Source organism: Gadus morhua, chromosome 3, assembly GCF_902167405.1.
Source record: "Gadus morhua chromosome 3, gadMor3.0, whole genome shotgun sequence".
NCBI lineage: Eukaryota > Metazoa > Chordata > Actinopteri > Gadiformes > Gadidae > Gadus > Gadus morhua.
In genome coordinates, this window is record NC_044050.1 from 8,433,663 (window position 1) to 8,451,151 (window position 17,489).

At 42.0% G+C, this 17,489-nt stretch overlaps 1 protein-coding gene across 1 annotated transcript in view; it reads right to left on the reverse strand.

Annotated features, from left to right (window-relative positions):
- Window positions 1–16,413, reverse strand: part of LOC115540273 (tudor domain-containing protein 7B) — a 58,003-nt gene extending 41,590 nt beyond the window's left edge. The window contains exons 1-4 of the mRNA XM_030351418.1: window positions 16,344–16,413; window positions 15,917–16,117; window positions 2,968–3,112; window positions 2,616–2,730 (exon numbers count right to left, since the gene is read on the reverse strand). Of these exons, the coding sequence (XP_030207278.1) occupies window positions 2,616–2,730; window positions 2,968–3,112; window positions 15,917–16,117; window positions 16,344–16,346 (464 nt within the window). The 5' untranslated portion in view covers window positions 16,347–16,413. The remainder of the gene's footprint in view (window positions 1–2,615; window positions 2,731–2,967; window positions 3,113–15,916; window positions 16,118–16,343) is intronic.
- Between the last annotated feature and the right edge of the window lie 1,076 nt (window positions 16,414–17,489).

Genomic DNA, 17,489 nt, shown 5'->3' on the forward strand with positions numbered 1-17,489 from the left:
CGCCTTGCTAACTAACAACTTTAGCTGGAGTAAAAAAGAGGAGATTGAATTTTACCGTACAACATGAAAGCACACTCGCTCAGGCAGCTGCGCGCTCACATCACCAATGTACACAAGACGCGTTGTTTGAGCATGTTGTGCCTGTTTTTCTTTAGGCCCCAGGTCATGTTAATTTGTTATACTGTAGACTCTAACGGTGAGACCATACTACTCAGCACGCACGTGTTAGTCACTGCTCACGAGCGCAGCACATTGGGAGTTAGTTAATTATTTACATTTTACATTACACTCATTTTTTACTGTAAATGTATTCTAAAACACTCAAAGGTTCTGCATTCAATTCACATATTCATCAAAAGTATTTAAAGTATATTTAAGGTATCAAAAACTATGTTTTATAGGCTTTTTTTTGTTTTGTTTTTAATCGGCCGATTAAATCGTAATCGTAATTTTCTCTGAAAATAATCGGCATCGGCACTCAAAAATCTATATCGGTCGGGCCCTACTTGTGACATATGTCCCTTCTTTCCCAGTGAGTATGAAGTTTGTGGACAACATGACAGTGAATCGCCGTATAATTACTTCACAAAATGTCTCAAAAACCCAAGTTTTGGTCCACAAAACAAAGTAAATCAAACCTGTATGGCCGATGTTTGCATTCGTTACGCTAAATGTTCTAAATGTTCTCTATTCTGCCACATTATTTTACTCAAGAAGGTTTTAGTAAAGGGAAGACTGACAGCGACTCTGGTTTGCTAATGGGCTGGTATGACCTTTGACCACTTATGCCGCTTTTCCACTGCATGGTACCAGCTCGACACGACTCGACTCAGCTCGCATTTTTTGCGTTTTCACCGCGAAAACATGGTATCTGGTACCTGAAGTGGCTGCTTTTTCTAGTATCGCCTCGCTCTAGGTTCCAAGCGGCTGAGCCGATGCTAAAAGGTGGCGTCGGCAGACGGCCGGCCACTGATTGGCCAGAGAGTGTGACGAAGTCACGAGAGCGACATGGCAACCATGCTGGTAACAGCCATAGCAGCGCCGCGGCCAACATATTCCACTTCTTCAACTTCTTCAACATGCCAGCTAATAATAGTAATGTTATCGATGTCCTCCATTGTTGTTATGTGGGTTCTGTCCATGTGTGGGTTGCGTAGGTGTTGTTTGCGTCGCGTACAAAAATACGTCACAGCCCTTTCGCGCAGCCGACCCCGCCCACGTCCAGGAGGTACTATTTGCGGTGGAAAACGACCCGTGCTGCTACCGTGTCGAGTCGTGTCGAGTCGAGCTACATGTGCGGTGGAAAAGCGGCATTAGCGTACCCTCTTGCAGGCACAAAAAGAACCAGACCCGAGTTTGGAGCAATTTAACGTACACAATCTGGCCGGCGGAGACACAAAAAAACATCCCTGTATTTAACCACACTGTTATCTGCATTAAGCCGTTATATAGCTTACTATGTCGAAGTTCAAGGCGTTGTGGATTCAGTAGCACTTTAAGCTCCATTCTAAAGGTGCGTTCGCACCAAACGCGAAGGGGCGACACGATTCCATGCAAAGTTAATGTAGAGATGCGAATCTGGCAAATTTTTCGCCAGAGAAAACCTGCTACAAGATTTGATTTGTCGTGCGACACTTTCGCCCTGCACAGGTGAGCGCGTTTGCGAGGATTTGCAGCGCGACAAATTCGCTCGAGTTGAAATATTTCAACTTTGCCGCGACATTCGCGTGATGACAGCCAATCAGCGTTCAATAGCGTGGCCACTCAGTGACATGCGTAACGTAACAGCCAATCAGCGTTCAACCGGCTAACTGTTCCCTGCAGTGCAGTCCGAGGTGAACCGCAGAATGGAGGAGAAAGAGATTGTTGCCGTTTGCGACTCTCAGGGCTCTATATATATTTTAGGGCTGTCAACCGATTAAAATATTTAATCGTGATTAATCGCATTATTGTCATAGTTAACTCACGATTAATCGCAAATCTTTTTTCTATGCTAAATATCCCTTGATTTCTTTGTCCCATTAATTGTTCTAATTTTAATGTTAATAGTATATAATATAATATAATTGTATATCTAATATCACGGCCAAAAGTCTGTGCACCTCCGGATGGCCATAGCGCGGCGGGCTCTCGTAGGGATTGGGCTTTGCGGGGTTTGTTTACCGGCGTTGCTATGGTTACCGGTCTTGTGTGTTCCAACGGTTTATTAGGTATCTAATAACTCGCTGTCTAATCAATACTTCATTCACTGCATCTTCCGTGGTTATTACAATATTATGAATAGGCTACGTCGGGATCCCGACATCTCTCCCTCTTCCACAACAGGTAAATTGCATTGCCATTTGAATTTTGCTACATATATGCTTCCATATATCTCGGCCATGATTGAGAATGAAGTGGCATGAAGCACCGTTGGCGGGCAAAAGATGTGGCGTGACAAATTCCCCGACAAAAACAGTTGATGATTCATCGTGCGACAACGCGAACGGGCAACAAATGTGTCTTTTGGTGTGAACGCAGCTTAAGTGCTACTGCAGGACCCATACGTCCTGAGTGAAGCTTGTTGAGGTGGAGCCTCGGACACGGGGCATGGCGAGGAGGAGTTGCTGTGGTACCTGTAGTCTCCTGACGCGCTTAATCGTCCACTGCCAGAGTAGGGCCGGGGACGGGCCGCCAGCCAGCCTGACGAGCCCCCCAGTGAGGGCTGCCGCAGAATTGACCTTGGCTTCACTACACAAGAGCAAGCGAAAGAAGTTCATGATTACTTAATTTGTCCCAAGAGAGATTTGTCTTGGACATAAAGCCTGCCACGACAAAATTACATACAGTTATAGTGTAGCAACAGTCTGTTACTGCACTATAGTTGTATGTATAAACAGACAAAAAGGTTGACATACAGACAGCAGAAATCATCTGAAATGTAAAGCATCATTAGATTATTCCCAGGTAGTACATTGTGGAACGCACCGTTGAGCATGTAGGGGTTGGAGGGCTTGAACCTCATCGTACAGTTGACCAGCTGGCTGCGGCCAGGCTTCTTGGACGACTTCTGACGCGCCACCATCTCAGCGATGTGCCGCGTTTCCTTGCAGATAGCAGCAAAGCACCGCATCTACACGACATAGGCACTATTAAGACAAAAGTAGTACATCTACAGTACATCTCATCATTTACAAAGTGATCGGGACAAAAAGTTATATTAATTAATATTAGGGATGTCCCGATCCGATCCACGGCATCGGTCCGATATTGGCCCATTACGCTGGATGGGATGTCGGAGGGGAGGAATACATATGATCCGATCTGCGCAGCGTTTCATGCGATAACAACAATAGCCACCAATTAGGCACATGCCCATGAGAGCTACCTGTTGAACAGTCATGTCAGCAGTTTGGCAGTGATTCAACCATAAAGAAGAAACCGCCTGGTTGTTGCACGGCTAAACTCGGCTGCTGCCGAGCGCGATCACATCAGACGCGCCAGCTTGGGCAAGAGCAGATCACAGACTGCAGATCACAAACTTGGCGATCGCAAAAGTGAACCATTTCGGACGATGCGAGTCCAATCCAGGGATGTTAACGGATGACCGTTTGACCGATGGTTGAGCGTATCAACGTTAACCTATCAATCTTGTCGCTAGTAGGTTTAAAAAAAAATTGGGGTCAGTGTGGATTGGGTGCTGGTTTGACTTCACACAAAAAGATGATCAGATGAGGTGACTTATTGGAAGTTGGACGGACACCGCGTCTCTAGCCCACTGTTTAATTTCTCCTCAAGTCTTAATTATTCCCGCACGTGAGCGGCGGGGAATATGATCTCTAAATTATGATTATCAGTTCCATTGACCACCTTGTATGCTAGGACCATCATCTTGAATATGATGCAAGCTACTACAGGGAGCCAATTCCATGACCTCCAATGGCTCTAGGGATGGGGATTGAAACCCGGTTCTATCAAGGACCCGGTTCCACTTTTTTCAAAACCCGAAAATCAATAACGTTCGGGCTTATCGATATCACTATCGAGTCTCGTTGTTCTCTTCCTCCCGTAGGGCCGTAGTGTCCTGTAACGTTATTGTCCCTGGAGTCGCATGACTTGCGTCACGGCATTTAAATATAATCAATCCAATCACTGCAGCGTGTCCACCAATGTTTTTGAATGAAATTGTAAAGAAACAACAGGTATTAAAAGTAAAACTAGTGAAGTCTGGCAGTTAACCTCGCTTACGTCATGACTCACGAGCATGGCTGAACGGGCGAAAAGGTCTACAGTTTGGTTTCACTTTACCAAGCTCAAAGATAAAGCGGAAGCGAAATGCAACTTATGTTGCAAAATCATATCTTGTAAAGGGGGGAACACAACCTCAATGGCCAAGCACATAAGCATCATGCATCAAATAAAGGCCAAATGCACTACATTCGACTGTCTCGGGGTTGAAAAGACTCCGACTCCTCCTCCTGCCGCCGCACGACAACCGGGCGTCCACAGTACTAGCGGTAAGCGCACACACAGACTTTGTAGCTTGTCCCGTCAGTTAAAGATAGTAATCCAATAGTGAAATCCGTGTCGTAATCAGCAGCATACAAGCTAGTTAGTTTGAAAAGTAAATTAAGTTTCAGAAGTGCTGCGTGATGATGCGTTCAGGTTGGCTCAGTAAAACGACTACTGGGTTATGCGTTCAAGTGTAACGTAAAGAAAAGGGAAATTGAGTTTTGGATGAGAAACATGAGTAATACAGTTGTATACTAGGCCTGCAGCGGATTCGAATTGTATCCGAATCCGTTCGGTTCGTTTACCACAGTTCGGAGCATTCTGGAGATCCGCGGATTTCGGTTTAATGAAGGCATTGCCTTATGTAGCGTATTTTGCCTACTGTAGCCTACGTCCGATACAAAAGGGTGTTAAGGACCCAGCGGAATGCATTCTCTCCAGTGCTGCCCGAGCCAATGAGGTAGCTGTAATAGGTTGTTATCTGAAGTTCAAGCGCACGATTCCTAAATTTAAAGAAAGTAATTGATACAATTATATTCTAAATATACGGGAGATAAATACAAACGGGTGATAAGCGGGATAACGGCCTTCGAGGTCGACCGGTTCGATGGAAATAATGGACAGGTAGAGGCAACTCTGGCTTCATGCTGCGCTCGTCGCCAGAGTTCTAAGCCTCGTCGGCCGTTATCCCTTAAATGTTACACTCAGTGCACCATGTTTTCAAATGCATTTAGGGGAACATTTATTGCACAAAAAAGCCTTGCAAGTTGTCTGATTGCAGTCAATTAACACATTGCAAATAGCCTGTGGGTCTCATTCATTTTTGTGTTTCTCCCCCAAACTCTCCGTCAAAAAAAAGTCTGCCTTTTTACTATCACGGACATGATCCTAATCCGAACCGTATCCGAAACCGAGGCCCAAAACGGTTATCTGAACCGAACCGTGGACACACTGATCCGTTTCACCCCTATTGTATACTGCTCTAATCATTTTAGAATATATAATTAAACTGATTTAACTTTATTAAAAATGACATTTATTTTAAAATACTTTTTTTTTTCCCCTAAATATTTTACTAATCACTAAAAACATGATGAAAAGTGACAGTAGACAATACATTAACCAACAATTGTGAACAATTATATTTTTTAAACCAAAAAAAGAAATTTCTTCAAAATATAGGACATTTCTTCAAATGCATTTTTTCCCACTTCCTTTCTGTCTGAGAAGAACATTTGGAGGACCTTGTAATGATTTGTTTTTAATTATAAGTGAAAATATATCTACTATTTCCGTTTCCCATTCATTAAGCTGGTGGTCAGCTGAAGCTCACCTCAACTCCAGCCCCCATGGGCCTACTCCAAACTCCCTTCACCCTGGCTGCCAGGAAGATGCCTTCTAATCAAGTGGAGCAGTGTCACAGGGCTGTCACAAAATTTGTGGTGAAAGGCTTGCACCCTTTTGCAACAGTTGAATCACTGTGGTTTAGGGAAATTACAAAGGCCCTCAATCCACGTTACACCCCTCCTTGCAGGACAGTTCTATCAAACACCCTCATCCCTGCATGGTATGAGGTGGGGAAGCAGAATGTCATTACAGAGCTGGCAAATGTTAGCAAGGTAGCCATTACAAGTGATGGGTGGACTAGCTTAGCGCAAGACCACTACATTACTGTAACTGCCCATTACAGCAGCCAAGGCAAGCTTCACCAAAAAGTCCTCCGGACCAAAGCTGTCTACAGAGCGCAGACCGGGGAAACAGTGGCAGTGGAGATTGGGGAGGTGTTGGAAGAGTTCGGCATTACTCACAAGGTGGTTGTCATGACTGTAGACAACACGTCCAACATGGATGTTGCTGCAAAGAAGCTGGACATCCTCAAACTGGGTTGCTTTGTCCACACCCTTAACTCGGCTGCACAATAAGTTTACAGCATTGCTACGGTGACCCGGTGGGCAGAAAAACTCATCGTGTGGATGAAACGTTCTTCAATGGCGAAGATAGTGCTAAAAGAAAAGCAGCTCCTCCTCAAACTTCCTCAGCACACCATGATACTGGATGTGAAAACCAGGTGGAACTCCCTTTTTCTGAAGGTTGAGAGGTTCCTTGAGCAGTATCCGGCTCTCCAAGCTGCAGTGTTGGATCCACGTATAAGAAAGCCCATGGAGAGGGACCGACTGGATAGGATCACAGATGAGGACTTTACCAAAGCAGAGGAGTTCATAAAGGTCATGAAGGTCCTGTACACTTCTATCTAGTATCTAGTGAGAAAACCCCCACCTGTGGACAGATCCTTCCGATACTCATGAAACTGAAGGCCCACTTCACAGTTCAGGAAGGAGACTATTCGTTTGTGTCCGACATTAAACGGAAGGTTTTGACTGACCTATCTGGACGTTACCAGGAGGAAAAAATCCAACAGTTCCTCGGAGAGGTGACGGCAATGGACCCAAGGTTTAAAGCCAAAAGTGTCAGGTACAGCACCTGGGAACATTTGCAGGAGGCAGCTGTAGCAATAAATGCAATAGAAGCAGATGTCCCAATCCCTGAGTCCCATGAGGACAGCGACACAACCGAGGAGGCTATGTATGAGAATCCCCAGGTTGAAGTCAGTCCACCATCACAACCCAAGGCCAAGAGTGCCTTAGAGGAGCTTTTTGCCGAGGAGGAACAAGAGCGACGGACCATCCGTATGAATAATTCCAACAGCAGCATTCAGCAGAGTATGTGATGAAATCCAGCTCTACAGAAGCCTGCCTATGATTTCTATGGCAGAGGACCCAGTTCTCTGTAGTAGGTGGTGGACAAAGAGAGACACCCTGCCCCTGCTAGCGGAACTCTCTTACGGCTACCTTATTGTTCAAGCATCTTCCACCCCTTCAGAGGGTGTTTTTCACTACTGGGGACACCATCAGCCAGGAGCGTTCGAGGATCATGCCTGACAAGGCAGACATGTTAATTTTTCTGCAAAAAAATACCTTTATGATCATACCTTTAATTTATGAGCTGATATTATATTTCCTTTTGTGTTCCTTTTATATACATTATGACATTTTATTTTTTATTCTGTGCTGCTGATATATTCTTCCTATTGTTAGTTTTATGTCATTTCTAAGTGGCCTATTACATTAGCCATGTTTATTGAAGGCTAGAAACGTTTTTGTTATGCTCACTTGTTAAGCAATAAAAGCAATTCCAGTTCCGTTAAAAACATATTGTCGCGTCGTCTCTCCACCAAATAATTTAAAAGTATCGATAGTGGTATCGATAAAGACTCGGATCGATAAGGAGTATCGATAAAGGTATCGATATCAATAAATATTAACGATCCCCATCCCTAATTGGCTCCCTGTAGTAGCTTGCATCATATTCAAGATGATGGTCCTAGCATACAAGGTGGTCAATGGAACTGATAATCATTAAAATGATTACATTTTGGGCGCTTGGGTGGGGGGATGCCCGTGTATATGGCTAGAGGCCTGCTGCTTCTTACATATCCAATGTTCTTACAGTAGAAGCTAACGGCTAACGTAAACTTCATTTTGTGAGCTTATCTCATCAACTAGATGTGAAAGAATAACTTCGATAACACTTCCTGGTTACTACAAGTGATGACACATGCGCATGCACAAGCGCACACACTTGATCCAAACATGATTCAAACTATCAGCTGTAACAGCTCAGCTATTCTAAATATTATCTCAAATGTTTTCAAACTTTAACCATTTAGCCATTTGTTTAACTTTTTTTAAATGTGTGCATGTTTACTAGGGGTGTGCCAAAATATTGATTCATATAAGAATCACGATTTTCATTTACTACGATTCAGAATCAATATAAAATGGCCGAAAATCGATTTAATTTCATAACTTTTTTTTTTAAAGCTACTGAGACATTAATGTTTTGTGCAACAGTTGTGTTCCACATATTTTTGGTACTGCAACATTCCTGTGAAATGAAAATGCATCTTGTTCAACTGTACCATTTTTATTATACAGAAGCACTTATTTTATAGCTAGCTTCTTAGAGTAGCAGTTGTGGTCCACACACATTTTATTTTTGTTACTTAAGCAAAATGTGATATTGATTTTATACAACAGTTGCAACAATTCCATCTAAGCATGGATAACTGTATAAATGTGAAAAAGACACTTTAATGTCTCAATTTTTCATTCCGTCTTGCAAAGCAGGAGTCCTCAGGACTGGAGCAGATCCTGAGGATCCTTTGCACACCTATAGATTGAAGCAGAAATCATTTTGAAATCAAATCGTTTTGAATCGAAAATCCATTTTTAATCGAATCGTAGCCCCAAAAATCGGAATCGAATCGTGAGATGGTAAAAGATTCCCACCCCTAATGTTTACATTATTTACATACTTTGGAACTCTGTTCAAATCTTTTCATTTGATTTAAGCAATTCAACTTTTCTTTAGTGAGATGTTTTAATGGTATTTGGCTTATTGGCAAACATGAGCAAAGTGCTTCCATATATTTCTATTATTATTTGTTAGAGTAAAAACTAATACTGATATCGGTATCGGCAGCTAGCCAAAGCTGCGGTATCGGTAGTGAAAAAGTGGTATCGGGACATCCCTAAATAATATGAGTAATAAGGAATCATAGGCCTTGAATATAATTAAATTGTTTAGTCATCAACAGTAGACATAAGGGCTGTCAACGAATATTAAAAATTTGAATACAACTGCTACGCGGACGAATCCTTTTTCCCCTCTAACAGCACCCTGATTTCAAAAACCCACCTCAGAATATCATGCAGATATCGGCACTTGGAGGAATGACCATCACATGAAGCTTAACCTCAACAAGTGCTCCTCCTTATGCCAGGGGAAGAGTGCCCTCACATGGACCTACTGATCACTGTTGAGGACATTGCTGCATCTCCATCACCAACCGCGAGAAACCTTGGTGTTGTACTTGATAATCAGTTATGCTGCCCAGCGAACATTCCGGCCGTGGCCTGATCAAGCAGATTTGCCCTCTACAACATCTGCAAAATCATTACAAGGGGAGCGGCTCAACTCCTGGTCCAAGCGCTCGACACCTCCAGCCTCGATTACTGCAACTCGCTCCTGGCTCGACTCGCTGCCTTCACGATTTAAACTTTGCAGCGTATCAAGAACGCGGTCTCCCACCTAGTGGGAGACCTACCCAAATTCTCCCATGGGACCCCCCTATTCCATGACCTCCAATGGCTCCCTGTAGTAGCTTGCATCATACTCAAGATGATGGTCCTAGCATACAAGGTGGTCAATGGAACTGATCCTGCCTACCTTCAAGCGTTGGTAAGACCACACACCCAAGCTCAAGCTCACCGCTCAACTACTTCAGCTTGACGCCTTGTACCTCCACAAATATGAGTAAGCAAGGGTCGATCATCAAAGTCAAAACTCTTGTTTGGCACCGCAGTGTGAAACAAGCTCCCTGCCGATGTCAGGACCCGAGAGTCGCTCACCAGCTTTCACAAAAGACTCGAAACTCACTTGTTCAGAGTTCATTTAGACTCTGCATAGCATCCCTGTTACCCCCTCACAGATCCCTCTTATGAATTTATTGTATGTTGTACGTCCTGGCACTTAATCTTCACACTTATTGTATTTTGGACGTCCTTGCCCTTCAAAATAGTACTTAGCATTGTGCAGCATCTTACCTCCTTACTGTACCGACAGCGATACATTGTTTCTCTTTCTTCTGACAAATTTACTTATTGCAAGTAATTTTGGATAAAAGCGTTCTGCTAAATGCCTTGAAATGTACATTTTGAATTCCAACATTTGCACTGGAATATTATTAGATTGTGAAATGAATAAAAAGAAACACTCCCGCTGCTCAGCTAGTTATCACCTGCAGCACTGCATGAAGGAGAGGACTGACAGGCGTGGGAAAGAACAAAACAAAAATAATGAAACGACAAGTGTTAGAAACATGGAGTTTACAACCCAACTTCTGCCTCAGAGAGATTTGCTCTCTGAACAATCTGAAAAGAGTCGTCTGGCAATATTTGGGAATGAGGTCAGTTTACAGCAGAATTGTGGTACCTGATGACAAAGTTGTATGCAAGCAATGTAAACAACAGCTTCCCTACCATTAACCTCAGAGCACATGGAAAGCACCGAAATAAACAAGGCCTGATGTCTCCATCTGATGTCTCTATCTAAACAGCCACTCTGGACCAATTGTTTTAACTGTCGCCAAAAGATCACTCTCTGCAATACAAGAGGTTTGCACAAAGTCACTTAACAAGTTCATATGCAAGGAAAGAAGGTCGATCAGTATAGTTCAGGGGTGTCCAAACTACGGCCAGCGGCCAATTTTTGATTGGCCCGCAGCACATTTTTAAAATATTATGTAATATGGCCCGTACAATATATACAGACCTGCAAACTCCTCAGAGGAAAAAAGGTGACAGTGTCACGGGGGGATTTTTTTTTATTGTAATATACAAATGACACTAGTCTGAGCGTGACTTAACAAAACTCAGCATACTTTATCAAAAATCAATGTCAAAACATCCTTGAGGCTTATATATTTTTTTCTAACTGTCACAATTTTTTCTTTTTGTCTCTTAGCCTGTGGGGTGTTCCACAAAGCCGGTTTTATCACATAACCGGGTAAGTTAACCCAGAGTTTGCTGTAACCCTAGGTTTTCCGTTACAAAAGGATCACGGTATGTTAGTTGCTATAGAAACATATGCTCTGAATCAAACCTGGTCGGAGGAGGTTTTGCGCAGGTTAAGTTTGAAACATAACCCGGTTTTGGGTATTTAAACCCGCGTTAACCGCAGATTTCATGTGTTCACAATGGCATGCCCTTTTGATGAGAGAACTGCTGATATCAGAGCGCAAATTATACACGCAATCCACCGGGAGCAATTGATAAGACCTAGGCTCGACATCTTGGCATATCGGATGACTTTTTGCTTGAGTGGAGAGATAGGCCTACCTATAGATTCTTGTGCAAATCTTTAATATATTTAAATAGCCTTACATAGCACCACCAATCGAGGACCTGGCCTCAGTTCACTCCAGACTATTTGCGTAGCCCTCCGTTTTTTGAAAATGGTAGTTTTATCTAGGCTCTAATGTTGGAGATGCTGAGCACATTTCAGTCCTTTCAGATGACCAATCCAAGATTTGTATCAGCCTCCTATCATACAAAGAGCAATATTGTCTTGAGTACTATGCCGAGAGGCACTTACAACGCAAAGTATAAAATAGTCAGAACGGACTTGCATCCCCTGGAGAATGTTTGATCGTTACACACACTAATCCATCTTGATCTGTGAAGTTGATGAATTGTCACTTTTAAGTTTTCTACCCAGTTAACAAAAAAAGAAACATTTGGATAGTATGCGCTGTGGCAAGCACATGGTTTGCATTTGTTACTTCGAAGGCAAAAAAAATCTAAAATACAACAAAACACAAAAACCTACATTCAACCAGTTGGGTATGCCCCAGTGGTGGGCAGAGTAGCTAAAAAATGTACTCAAGTAAAAGTACTGTTACTTTAAGATTAGAATTACTCAAGTAGAAGTAAAAGTACTCGTAAAAATAATTACTCAAGTAAGAGTAAAAAAGTATGCAGTGAAAAGACTACTCAAGTACTCAAGAGTACAAGTACTGAGTTTCTCCGATTTATTTTTTAAATAAACAGAGCAACACAAACGGTACAAAATAGACACCAACAAAATATAAAGCAGCAATGTTCAAATAAAGATAATGTAAATAACATCCTTTTAAATTAAATAAATAAGGTCTTTAAAAAAAAAAAGTATAACCCTTGAACTAAAACAATAACAAATTAAATCTTTGCAAAATTAAATACATCAACGTGTGTGTGTGTGTGTGTGTCACTCTGTTCGAGCCTGCATGAGAGTTCAATGTTGTCATTAGCTGTAACGTCTTTCTGACCAATCGCAGTTCAAGGCCGACCTGGGCTGTGCCACTTCGGGAGGGGGCGCTCAGTTACTCCTCTAGACAAAACTGAATTGGTTGCGAGTCGATGTTGACCCGGCGCCCCCCGTTAACGGGCCACAGGGAATTTTCCCAACTCTCCCGATTACCACTCTGCGTTGTGCGTGCGTGCGTGCCTGTGTGTGTGTGTGCAGGCGTTATTCAATTGCCTCTCGGCCGCTTGTACCCGCGATCTCGTCCTTTCGGCCATCTCCCAACCCTCATGACCATAGGTGAGGATAGGAACGAAGATCGACCGGTAGATCGAGAGCTTTGCCTTGCGGCTCAGCTCTCTTTTCGTAACAACGGTGCGGTAAAGCGAACGCAATACCGCCCCCGCTGCTCCGATTCTCCGGCCAATCTCACGCTCCATAGTACCCTCACTCGCGAACAAGACCCCGAGGTACTTGAACTCCTTCACTTGGGCTAAGGAATATTCACGTGATAGAAATAGATCTCGCATGTAATAAAAGAAAAGATCTAAAAAAAACAAAGTAACGACCGTCACGTAGCCAAATGGAACGGCGTAAAAGTACCGTTCTTTCTTCAAATATTTACTCAAGTAAAAGTAAAAGTATGTTGCAATAAAACTACTCCTAAAATTACAATTTATCCAAAAAGTTACTCAAGTATTTGTAACGGAGTAAATGTAGCGCGTTCCTACCCACCTCTGGTATGCCCCCTGACTCTCTGAGGAGGTAGGTACCTCCAGGTACCCCCACCATGCCAGGGCGCCCTGAATTTATGTTTATTAACAGCTCCTCCACCGGGGTCAAGACAATTTGAGGGCCAGATCCAGTCTGCCGACTGTCGGCCTTTTCACGATTGGTTAAAAAAATGGCTTATTTAAATTTATACCAATACGATGGTGGGAAAAGCTTACCAGTTTGTGAGTTTTTTATACTTCATTTTTATACTTGATCCGCTGACCGCTTGGAAGCCATCGGAGTACATTTTTCTTTTAGAAGAAAGGGGTTATGTGGTAGGATCTTTAAGAATGCTTAACTGGGATATTTATATATTCATGGCTCAAATATTAAGGATCATGCTTTTGACGTGTAACTAACGCATTTACGCGGTCAGCGATCCGCTGCCAGGCTTTGGTTCTCCGGGTTGCAGAGGCTTTAGCGTTCCCTTTTCTTGAGATAATGTCCTTCTCCTCGTCATAGCTCTCCAGGAGAACCTGAAGTTCCATTTCATTGAAGTAAGCGGCCCGTTTCGCCATATCGATCAGGGTTTCCATGATCCCGACTTGGAAAAGGCCAAGTTTCCTATGATGACGCACCACGCAAAAAGAATGATGAGCCTGTTCGGCTCAACATATATATGTGAGCAAACATTTTCTCTTTTAACCCTGAACAAAAGCCGATTGAGAAGCAAAATGACCGACAGCCATCTCCTGATGTCCTTCGCATCTGAACCACCAAACTTACGCCAGACCTGCCAGCCATCCTTCAGTCCAAAGCGCAGCATCACTGCTCCCACTGAATGTAACGCTGTTCCCACTATAGGTGAGTTCAAAATATATTACAAAGTATTCATATGTTAATACAGTATGAGACTGTGCATTAGGACTAGAAGAGAATTAATGTAAAAAATAAAAATGTTAAGTACACACGAATGGTACATGTCTAGGTATAATATTTAATTTATTTCTTTGCACTTCATTTGAGTTTGTATAGCAATACTTACATGTTACATTTGAGTTTACTTAACAAGTACAGAAAACAATTAGACTGTTGAGTTCACCTTTTGAATTTGAAGAAGTTGCATATTTTCTGCCTTTAATACTTTCTTTTCGAAAACAATGTACCTATGTAAATACGGTTATAAAATAATTATTTGCTCCTCCCCTTTTCAGGGTGTAACAGAGACAGACAGAAAAGCCCTGATTTAACTGGTTAAAAATAATAAATAAATCTATAAACAAAGATAGAAAGGCATCAATTTATTATGGTTTCATATGGTTAAAAATGTGTTATTTTTCCCAAGTGGCCTGGCCCTTCGTAGATTTTTCTGTATACGGCCCTCAGTGAAAAAAGTTTGGACACCCCTGGTATAGTTGATGGGACAGGATTTAGAGAGTTCTACAGGAATTGGGATCAAGGTACCATATCACTAGCTGTGGAACAGAACCTCAGGAAAAAATAAAGGAATCACCCAAAAGACAAACGTGGGTCTTACCCAGTGTTGGGAACGTACTCACTATTAATCTATAAAAAAAGTAACTAGTTTCCAGGGAAAGTCAATATTTGCGTTACTGTACAAAAAAATATGTTGCTAGATGTCAAATAATTTGGATTATTGATTTTTTAAATGGTTGAACTGCCCATTCAAGGCCCTGATATGCTTCCAACTGAATTTTAATTTGCTTGGCTGCAAAGGTTGTGGAACATCTGCCGAATACTACAGAAAATGCCAACTTTTCATCGGATTGCTCCGGACTCGCCATTTCTGCTGCTTAATCGAATCAGTTTGGTGTGTGCGTGTGTGGCGCGCGTGTCCTGGCTGGTGTGTAAAACACTGGATCCGATTGGCTACCATGAAACATGACTCTGCCCTAGCCAATCATAATCGCTTATCTCGTTGTTATCCCACCCGGTCTCCTCCCTAACAGTTTGTGTGGAGCCAGGGGTGCGTTCGGATTACGCAGTTCAATTCAATCAATTAATAGTAACGCACCGCATTTAACATAGACGAAATAACATAACACAGATAACGGATCGCTAGATAACACTTGTTTTTACTTTAAATTTGTATTGTATTTAATTGTTTAATCAAATATAGCTAGTAAACTGAGTGTTTAAAGTGGGTTTCATAAAACATTGGCGCTCATGTTGCCAAAGGCGAAAAACATTAATACAGAAAACGGATCGCTAGATAACACTTGTTTTTACTTTATATTTGTATTGTATTTAATTGTTTAACCAAATTTAGCAAGTAAACTGAGTGTTTAAAGCAGGTCAAGGACGAAATAGCACAATACAGATAACGGAACGCTAGATAACACTTGTTTTTACTTTATGTATTGAAGCTTGAAGGTTCGCGAATGTACGTAAGCAACCCTTACGTGTCCGCTACAAATTTGGCACCCGGTACAAATTTGGCGTGACACCGCCGCGGCCCCTCCCCCACATTAAACATCCCGCTTCGAACGGTGAACTCTTTACGCCTAGCAGCTATAAAAAGCTATAAAAGCTATAAAAAATACAAAATGACTATTAATGCAGGCATTAATACTTCCTTTAAGTATATTCATGGCAGTACGGGTATTGGAACAAGGAACATGATATGTTCATGATGTCAATGATTGAGTCAAGAGATCAGGGTTCGCTTAAACATATGCGACTCGAATTAGACCCCTGTACTTTTACCATGGCAGTGTGACCACATTTCTTTAAACAATCTTATTGTAAAGAGTATTTATAAGTAGGGATAACATTTGCAGCAGCTCACCTCGCCCATGCGGTGCTCCAACCGCACAACGGAGGGGATGCTGCGGAGGAAGTCCTCCAAGCTATGGTGGCCAAGCTTACTGTGCGGGATTAGCTCCCCGCACAGCGAGCGGTACTCGGTTTGAAGCCGGCCGATTGACACCCCCTCCTTTGAGGAAAGCAGCACCGACCTCAACATTTTTTTAATTGATTCACCATCCATCTTGAAGGGTTTTGGGGGGGAAAGTGCGAAAAGTAAAGTTACACGTGTACATTTGGTAGTTAGCGGTCATCGACACGTACGATTATCCAACACATTAACGCAAAAAGGATGTCAGAACAATTCACAATAAGTATTAAATTACGTAGTCTTGAACGATCTAGAAGCAAATGGCGAAATTAAGCAACAAAAAATGTACATTTGCGTTAACTTTCCTTGACTAACTTACCATTGACCGTCTTCCTCTGGTTTCTTCCCGAGAGTGTAAGGTTGAAAGGTCAAATGGAAGTCAATGGCTGCCATGTGCTTTGTAAACTTTATTTCAACCACACTTCTGACAAAAAATACAGACTGGCGAAAAATACGATCTGTTAAAACAATTCGTTCGTAGAAATGTATTAAATGCTAAAGTACAGTTTTAAATTGATTTAGAAAATATTCAACAAAACAATACATTCTTGAAGTTCAAGGTTCATATATATGTAGTCATATTTTACTCCACATATTGAATAAAGGAAGAATGGTGCAGTGATGTCTAATTTAAGGGAAGCTAATACTACTGAACTTTAGTAACTTTGAAGATGGACTTTTTCGATAATGTATTTTATAGATTACCGGTTATTAATTTTTTGTTACCAGTGTATTTCAGGTATGCATTTGGTGATCAATGGGTTTTGCTTGCGGCTAATAAATGTTTTCTATAGAAATATACATGTGTTTATTAATGTATTTAATATACGTTTAATATCAGCGTATTAGAGACACATATTTGTCAGGTGTATTTTTTTTTTTGATATACATGTGTTCGCCTACAGTGTGGGTATGGAATTTCCTTTTTTGGCCATTTTTTCAAGATTACTTAAAATCCTTATCATTACCCACTTACAGCCACTGAGTTAGAAGTACTAACATGAAAATTGAACAAGTCAATCATCTGTGGAACGGGCAGGGCTCGAAAAACTCTGATTTCCAGACCCACCGAGTGGCATTGGACAGTAAGTACGTCAATCAAACGGTCGTACTGCACTCCCCCTCCCCCGCTCCCCGCGCGACCCCTTCGTGCACGTACTCAAAATTCGTGACCCAGAGCTCTTGGAATGGGTGGAGTCAGCGTTGAAGGAGAGGGGGTAGGACAATTTGAGTTGTGTATTTTCAAAATCTGCATCGGCATTTCGCAAATCCCATACCCAACCTATAGATTAACGTCCAGTCAATCGTTACATTCATTCCTTTAATTAGACCTCAGTCATACCATACTCGTACAGAAAACACAAGACTTTAATTTTTAATTTTAATTTAAAAACATTTATGAAACATTATCTTTTACGAGCACAATTCAATAAAACATTTTTGTTGTGAATTCCTCACTTATCTA